Source organism: Vespula pensylvanica, chromosome 2, assembly GCF_014466175.1.
Source record: "Vespula pensylvanica isolate Volc-1 chromosome 2, ASM1446617v1, whole genome shotgun sequence".
Lineage (NCBI taxonomy): Eukaryota > Metazoa > Arthropoda > Insecta > Hymenoptera > Vespidae > Vespula > Vespula pensylvanica.
Genome location: NC_057686.1, coordinates 9,646,663 through 9,656,978, shown reverse-complemented (window position 1 = coordinate 9,656,978; position 10,316 = coordinate 9,646,663). Strand labels below are relative to the sequence as shown.

At 29.4% G+C, this 10,316-nt stretch overlaps 2 protein-coding genes across 5 annotated transcripts in view; both read left to right on the top strand.

Moving 5' to 3' along the window:
- The first annotated feature begins 369 nt into the window (after nucleotides 1-369).
- LOC122637706 (zinc transporter 1) lies at nucleotides 370-5,077 on the top strand. 4 transcript variants are annotated; one of them, XM_043830030.1, is made up of 9 exons: nucleotides 370-519; nucleotides 1,632-1,746; nucleotides 1,872-2,063; nucleotides 2,192-2,414; nucleotides 3,152-3,413; nucleotides 3,619-3,736; nucleotides 3,886-4,101; nucleotides 4,235-4,345; nucleotides 4,781-5,077. In XM_043830030.1, the coding sequence occupies exons 3-9, from the start codon at nucleotides 1,887-1,889 to the stop codon at nucleotides 4,976-4,978; spliced, it is 1,305 nt and encodes a 434-aa protein (XP_043685965.1). In that variant the 5' UTR covers nucleotides 370-519; nucleotides 1,632-1,746; nucleotides 1,872-1,886; the 3' UTR covers nucleotides 4,979-5,077. The 4 variants fall into 4 exon arrangements, with proteins under 4 accessions (XP_043685965.1, XP_043685963.1, XP_043685962.1 ...); XM_043830028.1 differs by lacking the exon at nucleotides 370-519 and adding an exon at nucleotides 560-844 and having other exon boundaries at nucleotides 1,864-2,063; XM_043830027.1 differs by lacking the exon at nucleotides 370-519 and adding an exon at nucleotides 561-844.
- Nucleotides 5,078-7,507: 2,430 nt separating this feature from the next.
- Nucleotides 7,508-10,316, top strand: part of LOC122638073 (protein Lilipod) — a 9,890-nt gene continuing 7,081 nt past the window's right edge. Inside the window, exons 1-2 of the mRNA XM_043830722.1 lie at nucleotides 7,508-7,743; nucleotides 7,820-7,885. Coding sequence (XP_043686657.1) covers nucleotides 7,720-7,743; nucleotides 7,820-7,885 — 90 coding nt within the window. The 5' untranslated portion in view covers nucleotides 7,508-7,719. The remainder of the gene's footprint in view (nucleotides 7,744-7,819; nucleotides 7,886-10,316) is intronic.

The window sequence follows — 10,316 nt, the reverse complement described above, 5'->3', positions numbered from 1 at the left end:
AGCGATGTCATATATTTGTATTTGTATTTACGATGAAATATACGATATGTTCCAATAAGACGGGTCGATCAAATATAAAAAATATTTAAGGCTGTATTAGGAATCTTAGAAAGAGCATTTATATTTTCGGTGTTACTTGTAAATTTGATTCAATGTTTTTTATTTTATATCAAATAAACTCGCATTACGTATTTGATCTATTATGTATCATTAATTTTTTTGTAATCTATTTGGTCGTAATCTAACATGAACATCTTGGTAAGTAGCAAGTGGAGGAAGGTTAGTTATTTTTATTAGCCAATCAAAATGTTTAGATAAAAAAGTATAAATCAAATATTTTCAGACATGTTCATACCATGCGTAATTTAATTTATATTGACTATGTATCATGATGAAAATGTCTTGAAAAACTTATTTTCTTAACCTTCTAAATTTTCAAATTATTGTGGCGCCAGTGAAAAACAGTTATAAGGATAAAAAAATGAAACTAGAATAGGGAAAACGATGGCATGGTTCGTGGTACGTTCGTGACATCGATTGCATTTGTAAATGAGGTTTTATCTTTGCGCCATGAGTTTATTCATTTCTTGTAATCAATTGTAACCGATGTAAAGCATATAATTTTAACATATCAGTTAATTGTAATTTATTAAAAAATCATTTATACATCGGAAGCGTTTTTTCTATCTAGTTTATAATCGAGAAAAGTGTTCTGTTTTAAGTTTCGAACTGTTACTACTTTCGTATAACATGTTTATAATCAGTTCATACCTGATATTTTTAATTATAGTCATTTGATACTAACTGTATGGAAAGGACAAAGTGTGAGCGATTATTATACCCAGTAAGTATGTTTTTGGGATAATACTTACTCACACCGAGTGACGTGTTTAAATCGAAGTGGCTGCGAAAACATTCGAAAATATTAGTATTTTACATATTTACTCTACTCTTGCACATTTTCTATTTTTACTATTTTGTCGATTTTTCAATCGCAATTAAATTTCTCTTTCTTTCGTTAACTAGCAGGTTTAAACTTGAACAAGTGAGAAAATTACACATTGAATTAAAAAGAAAAGTGGAAAAGAATAGAGCTCTTATCCATTTCTTTTTGTAGGATCTTCTTTTGCCATTGTATGTACATTCTCTGTGAGTTGATTCACATGACTTTCTTTCAATAGTATGATTCATCAAAGACTATTTTCTGAAAGTGCATTTATGAATATATCCTTACAAAGGATATCAAATAAATAAACACTAACAGGATACAGAGTCTACTAGTGCAACAATACAGAATATCATAATTTGAATACTGATGTTATAATTAATTAATAACAATTTGTCATAATAAATAATCGTAATATATAATTAATATGTATATGTATCTAAATCACATTGACATGTGTATTATATAACATTAACAGCTTTCTTAAATATTTGATGTTCAGATATTATTTCTAACGATAATTCTAAATTTAAGTTCAATGTAATTCCAATGTATTATATGGGATATGTGTTAAACTACTTTGTGGTTTCCTGCTATGTACAAATAATATATCTACATGCATATATATATGTATGTATATATAAAATGTTTCTTTAATTTCCTTATATATTTTTCCTTATTTTAGTATAGAAGAAATTCTTGTTCCTGTCGTGCCTGTGCTATAATATTGTTACTAGTAAAGAAAACTTTTGTAATGCTCCTTTTAGAGACTTGAAGAAATTATAAGTTTATAATACAAAGTAAGTAATAGAAAAGATAATTTATGAACGATAAATAAACAGTATGGTTATTTTAATAAACTATATAATAGATACTTCATCAATATTAATAACTGTGCACATTTTGATATCTGTAAGTTTTTCAGATTTCCACAAAAATTATGGGACGTTACACGGGAAAGAAATGCCGCCTTTTGACAATGTTAGGATTAACAGCGCTTTTATTTTTAGTAGAAATAGTTGTTGGTTATGTGACCAATTCAATGGCTTTAATAGCTGATAGTTTTCATATGTTATCGGATGTAGCTGCATTAGTCGTTGCATTTCTTTCTGTGAAGGTAAGAGTTAGCAATAATATAGAATTAATGTTAAAAAATATAGATAATAGAATTGATGATAGTATTTCCTAATCTTTTACTTATATTATTATCATTTTAGTAAATTTATATTTGTTTTTTCTTTTCAGATGTCGCCAAAAAAGTGGTCCAAGAACACTTTTGGATGGGCTAGAGCCGAGGTATTAGGTGCTCTTGTTAATGCAGTTTTTTTAGTTGCCTTATGCTTTAGCATTACTGTGGAGGCATGCAAAAGGTTCATTGAAGTGGAAGAAATACATGAAGCTAAACTTCTTGTGTCTGTGGGTGCGCTTGGTCTATTCGTGAACTTAATAGGTTTATGCTTATTTCGTGGTAACTATCTTGCTTTTTATGCTCCTTACAACTTTCTATAAGGTTAAAATATTAATTCATATAAAAAATATGGAGTATATTAATTAATTCCTAACATATAGCATAAAAAAGGTAATAAGAGAGGAAAATAATAAACCACATAACAATTTTGTCTATATAAGCCTTTCGAAGTAAGCTTTGATGCTTCAGTAAATTTTCAATTTATTCAAGGTTTATTAATTAAACTTTGTATTCATATATAAATCGTATAGATGTATCGAAAAAAAAAGATACATAGTCTTTTCAAAAGAGTTAGCCAGCCAAGTATTCAGATGGAATGTAATTGTGAATGTTATATTCCCAAATTGTCATATGCTATCCCTTTTACACTTGATATAGCTCAAAGACAACTTATTATAACATTTTGAAATATAGATTGAAAAAAGTACAACATATATGAAAACTGATGAAGTATAAAAAGAATGATTATAAAGGCTCTGAAGTAGTATTATAAATTAATCGTACATGATTTGTATGTGGCTTTTTGAATTTATTGGGTTATTATACGCTTTGTTTTTATCATTATAAAATGATTAAAACAATATCAGAAATAGGAAGCCACCCTACTTTTATTTGGGAACAATTATCCTACTTTTAATTAATTGCCTAAATAAATGGATATCACGTTGTTTTTTTCTTTTTCTTTTTTGTACTGGGGAAAGAATCATATATACTCATTCAACATTTTATTATTACAGAACATGGAAGTTCTCATGATCATTCGCATGGTATATCACGTAGTCATAACAGACTAAGCACATTAGTGGGCACAGATGACAATGAAAATGACAACACTTACAGACCACCAACGGCACAAGTAAAAAGAACACATGGTCATACGCATGATGCAAGTCAAATGAATATGCGTGGTGTGTTCCTTCATGTACTGTCCGATGCAGTGGGTTCTGTTAATGTAATTGCCTCAGCTTTAATAGTGTGGCTTACAAAATGGCAGTACAGGTAATATTTTTTCTATACCAGATGCTTGCAGCGATTGTTGATCTTTCCATATTATTTGTATCTTCCTGCCAATAATAATAAAGATACAAATTAACTTTTTATATAATAATATATGCACTTATTAGTGATAGTACGATTATAATGTTAAATTTGTAATTAATTTTTTAAGAATGTAATATTATTAATACTTTACTCTTTGTTATAGATTTTATATTGATCCAGCATTATCGCTATTATTGGTTATTCTCATGTTACGTTCTGTTTGGCCATTGTTTCGGGAGTCGGCACTAATTCTCTTACAAACTGTACCGACACATATTCAGGTATGATAAATAAATAAATTAATTAAAAGAAAATAAATTAAAAATAATTCAAAGTTTATATAACAATTTTATAATACTTTTATTTCGTTATAACTCTAATTGTTTTACTTTATATCTTTATTATATATTTTACTTTATATTTCTATTAGGTTGATGCAATACAACAACGCTTATTGGAAAATGTTGATGGTGTATTAGCTGTACACGAATTTCATGTATGGCAATTAGCTGGTGATCGTATTATAGCTTCCGCGCACATAAGATGTAGAAATCTTTCAGAATATATGAAAATAGCAGAACAAGTTAAAGAATTTTTCCATAATGAGGGTATACATTCTACTACAATACAACCAGAGTTTATTGATGTAAGTGCATTGTATATTTTATTTTTATATTTATATATTTATTATTACACAGCAGATTCTGTTTCTTTGCATTTTAATAGGTAAGATTTATAAGATGTGAGTTATAGAAAGTTAATTAAGTTCATTTTTTTAGTATCAATCAAATAGCGAAATTAAAGATACACCAACAGAAGATTGTGTATTGGATTGTCCAAAGACTGATAAACCTTGCAATCATGCTACTTGTTGTGGTCCCTCTAAACAGGTATATGTTTCATAATTTTCAGTTTCTTATAATTTTTGGAATTTTTTGAATTCTATATTCCGAAATCCTACAGTATTACCTGAAGAGAAGCACCTCTCCCCACACTCCTTATTCAAAGTCTAAATGCCTTGGGCGATGCTTAGAAGCAATAAAATCTGATTCTGATACGATCATAGGTAAACTAATGTTAGGTATAGGAAAAAAATGCGAAGAGGAATATAAGAGAATTACTTTTATGCTTCCTAATAATAGGATTCATAAGCGTTTAAATTTTATTTCGATAATAATTGATAAAGTATGTATTTGCTGTGTGCTATCATAATCGTAAAACAGATATTTCTTTTCCCTCAATGGTTTAACATTAATTCTTATCGACATAGATGCATTGAGTAATATTATTGTTATCACTCCTTCACAATATGATCTAATTTACAGGGTCGTGAATCTCCTTCGCCCGGGGAAACACCATATATGTGCAGGCAGCGTAACAGCTTGGCACGCTCAACTACTTCTATAGGAGGAACAAAACAACAAGAAGTGAACGAGATGGAGCGAGGACATTTACTTTCTCTATCTGGTTCTCATCATTCCATCCAACTTCCGCATTCTCACATTAACACGCCAACAGTTTGAGTTATTCTTTGATAACCATTTGCCTACCTCCATAGCCGATTACGCATCGTAAAGAAATGCTATTGTACAAATATAATAAATTAATAATTTGATTATGCACTACTTTCATTATTATCATAATTAACAATAGCATTAATTTCCAATTAACGTATGGCGTCATTTATCAAATTTCATTATAATTAACAAAATTCATTATATGTAACAGTCTAGACAGTAATAATATTGTACAAAAATGTATATTATTTTATCTGAGATTTAACCGCAAAAGATATTCTGTTTTGTAAATTGCCTTAACTGTTGATTTTCTTGTTAATGAAATTACGAAAATTTAATATTTAAATATCGAAGGCATATTAATACCAAACAAAATACACTATGCGTCAAAAAGACGTACTAATCATGAATATAAGTCCTAGTTGCCTTGGAAACTATTTATATCTTTGTACATATTCAATTAACAGTTTTACGATACAAGATTTTATGAACATTGCTTACTTCGTGTAAAATGATTATACTTTGAAATTTATAAAACAGAAACATAAATAGTATATAGCATTAATTCTTAGCAGTATTTGTGTATTAAGTATATATTTGTATGAGCTATAAACGGTAATATTTGTAATTTAAATTGACTTATAAAGCTCTGTAAGATAATATAATTAAACTCGATAGTTATGGTCCCCTGTGTCTATATATTTAAGCTATATGTCATAAAATTATTATTAGCGAATTCGTCAAAAAAATTTGGTTCGATACATCTTTAATTGTTATCGACTTGAAAGTTAATTTATTAAATTTGATAAATATATCGCAAATAAAGTATAATAGTAAAGAAATGATTTTCTTCTATTTTAAAAAGGTCGTTATATCGGATATTTATATAAAAATTTGAATTCTTTGTAACGTTCAAAAAATATTTCACTGCTCATTTAATGAATTATATTTGAATCGTAAGTTATCGCATCTATCGGCTGTGTCGAAAATCTGTATACTTATTACAATAAAATGCGTTAATATCATTGATATTTTATTATATCATTGTCCAATACACATTTTGATGCCTAAAAAATTAGACGACCTCTTGATTTGAAGCATTGATTTAAAAAATGGCAACAACTTTGTTTTATCAATTACAGTTTTGGAGATACAATATAATAGTCTTATATGCTAATTCAACAGGTCGTCCATAAAAATTCAGCATGTTTTATTGTATGATCTACTATATTTCTATATGATTTGAAAAATATTGATGCTATCATTATTACATACTACATATTATCACATACTATACAATCAATAGAGTATATAATATGATCAATTATTCAATGTTTAAAAAGCTTCTTTTGTAGAATTTTTTAGAGATTTTAAAAATTTCTAAGATCTACCAAAAACAGTACTACTAAAGTAAATTCCTTTCTTTTAATCTGGATATTAGCAATCATCTTTTAGAAGTTCTAATAGGTGAATCAAAGATGGAATTACCTATTTCATTTGGATGTGAAGTTACCTTGTTTAATCTAGGTCTGGTTATATCTACCTGCTACAATTGTTTCATTTGATATCCTCATATCGACAAGATAAATATAATAGTTTGAATAAGGGTTTTTGGATTCCTTTTAAACCTTTAGTATACCAAATTTCATGTAGTTCCTCTTTTCGTTTGTTCATTGCAACTAATTTTCCGTGCAAGTTTTGCAAGCAATATGTGGGGGCACAACATACTTTGATTTCTGAGCTCGATATGAAAATAACTAAGATATATCCTCTTCATAAATTCAAGGATAAATTTCTTTTCAAAGTGCATTCGCCACAAATGTAGCAAAAGACATTTGGTTGGTTCACACAGCTTCTTCGTGAAGAAGCCATGATATGTGTTACATTTAAAATATAAATATTTAAAATATAAAATTAAATGAATCATATTAAACTCTAATCATATTATACTATAAAAATAAAGAAATTATATTAAATTCTTAAGTTGAACTTATATCGGAGATTCGCTATGATCCATTTTTGTTAAAAAATCATAATTAAAAATATACATTTTATTATTAAATTATAATTTCTGCATATAAATTATAATATTTATGCCGTATCTCGAAAACTACAACTGATACAATGAAATTAATGTCATTATGGAATTATCATACCAAATATATTCAAGAATAGGTTTAACTTTCAAAGTACCAAACCAAGACTAATTTTTATTAAGCTGTTAATTTTATCAAAAAAAAAAAGATTGCACGAACCATGACGATAATCTAGATCTTTGATAAATTCGACTGATTTATATATATATATGTATATGATTTGTTACATTGTAATTTAATATTTATATAGCGTGCAAGAATTTAGCGTAATAAATTAAACTACTTTAAATTTAGATTTTAAAATAATAAATATTTTCCGCAATTTTGTTATATAAAAGAGTCTAAGTATCAAAGCATATATAGGTGTTTAAATCTGTCGGTAAAGTAGTTTTCGGAAAAGATGGCGCGCAGGTAGAAGAAGCGAAACGACATGAAAGGATTAGTGTCTCACTGGCAACGAGATAGATTGGATTGTTTGGTGATGTACGCGAGCGTGTAAAATCACGGCCATCGACAAATTATCGGGATAAAGTGCATAAAAAGTACGGATATCGCAACGAGGAAAATCAAGTAATAGAGACAAACGAAATAATATAAAAGACAAAAATTGTGAGAGGAAGAAAAGAATGACAGATTGATTTTGGTCATGATATGCTACAAGAAAAGTTTATCGATGTAAGGAGTATAATAGAAAAATGTCACAGCGATCGTCGAAGGTACACTTGGTCACAAGAAATCTTTTAACAAATAGGTGAAGATGGAAGATGAGGCTGACATCAGGGAACAGCTCTTTCACAATACTGTGCGAGAGAACATCGTAAGTAAGATTGATCATTAAAAGTCGTCAAAAATCGTATCGATTTTAAGGGCTGCCATAATAGATGCGATGCTTCGATGGGTGTAAGAAGCGTTCCTGTCCGAAACGGGAACGTTGATGCGCGGTAAAGGAAAAAACAATATCATAATCACGTTTGTTTCTATCTCTTTTAAACACTTTTTCAGTTTCTTTTTTTTTTTTTTTATCTACTAAAATATAATGATCTTATTTATTTATTCAATTACGGGGAAAAGAGTAATGATAGCATATTTATTACCTATGCGTAAGAAGTAATGGAGGGGGGTAAGAAAAACGCCGATTTGGTTTCTATGATTTTACGAAAGTCGCAATGTCGGATATCAATTACAAACTTTAGGAAACCCGGCGAGAAACTTACTTTTGCATTTAAATTCGAATAAATTTAAATCGATTTTTTTCTTTCTTTTTTCTTTTTTTTTATAAAATAAAAAGTAATAGAATCTGCGAAATTACGATAATACTTTTTAAAATTTCAAACGTGAACTATCAAACGGACGAGTATGTCCATTAGATTACATAAACCTGCTGTTTTCCTGTATGCGTGTATGTATTGCTAAGTATATGTTATAACGACTGATAAGTTCCAATACCACTGTAATTTTTTTCCACAAAAAGCTATGAATGTTAACTATTACAAACAATATAGTTTGTGGAGTATATTTATTTATGTTTAATTATACATGTTTTTCTTTTTTTATTTGGAATTTTTTTCTTTTTCTTTCAATTATCAGTATTTTTATTTTTATAAGAAGATAGTAAATGGTCTTTTCAATTTTCGATCATCCAATATAAAGTTCGCATCGCAAAATAACATAAACGATAACATTAAATAATGACATTTCTTCTTTTCTTCCAACAGAACAATGTATAGTTTTATCGTTGACCACAGAGCGTATCGTTAGCGTGATATGGATTATCGATTATCCATCGATTAATGATATAATCCGAGCCAAAAGAATTACGTGGACTCAAGAAGAGAAATAACGTGATTAATTCATAAAAATTAATTGATGAATTTATCATTCGATCAAATTTATTTTTTTCTTTGTTTCGTCTATGGTAAGTCTATCCGATAAAGAAAAAAGAAATCAATCTATAGTCAGTTGTATAAAATATAAGGTACTAAAATAACGGTTTTTCAATATACGAAATAACCTCTGTTTGTTTAAAAAGTTATTTCTTTCTTATTTTATACTTCTTTCAATTTCTTGTCGTATTTGTTATATTTGTAAAAAAAAAAAAAAAAAAAACGTTTAAATGGCCAAGTAAACTGGAACAGCAAGCATGCGAATATATTATAGATGGATTGAGGCGTAAAGACTCTTAGATCCGCGAAAAAGGATGAATAGCGAAGAACGAAACGTGATTATCCTCTTACATGCTTTCTCGCAATACTTTCTCAAGGCGCGATATTGCTTGACCGCCAGCCATTTCTTTTTTCGATCTTCGACCGGTTTTTCTTTCTACATTCTTAACGCAATAAGAAACCGGCCTACATTCAAGTCAGCGAATTACGTGAATGATAAAAGAAGAAGGAGACGAGACCGCAGGATAGATAAGAAACGAGAAATCATGGAATGCAGTTTATATCCCTTGAACATTCCGTCGAATGTCCCGAACGAAAAGACACCATCATCAACTATTATGTGTAAGATGTGTACGTACTGTTGACCAATCCCTGGCGACCACTAGATTCAAAGGATATATGAGCAAAGAATATAGAAGCGAGTACACATTTGTTCGCAGCGACCAGGAAAACACAAGCGACACACTGGTCGCTGGGACCAGTGAAGTACATTTATATTACAAATCGAATACACGCGTTCGCGTTATAAGCAACTTTCTTGAAGACTAGATACTGGCGAATATAGCTTTCAAGGGGATCCGAGAGGCGTCTTCACTACCTATGCGTAAATCGTCACTTAAACCAGACAACATATATCGATACTGATAAATTCGAATCATCGAGTTTGATCGTCTGATTTTTTGGCTTTTCGTCGACCTAGTCCGTTGGCGACTAATCAACGATGCGCGTGCAATCTTACCTCGTGTTCTCTCTTCTTAGCCAGTTCGTAGAAATATTAATCTCGTGCAGATGAAAGGAGTTGACACTAGTCTCAAAGAGTTGCGAGTAAAAGCAACAATTTTTCGATTGTCGATTAATAGGATTTGATCTTTGCTTACCCCTGTCTTCCTTTTTGTCTCGCGAAACGCAGAAATTTCTTATTTACTCATTTTCAATAGCGTACGAAGATAATTCTTTATGGAATACATGTTTATACGTGCGTATTTTTCTTTTTTTCTTTTCTTTTTTTTTTTATACCTCCGCTTATCGTATTCGTACACGTATATATTCGTTAAGTGCGTAAGTTTGCACCCTCACCCCCCCCCC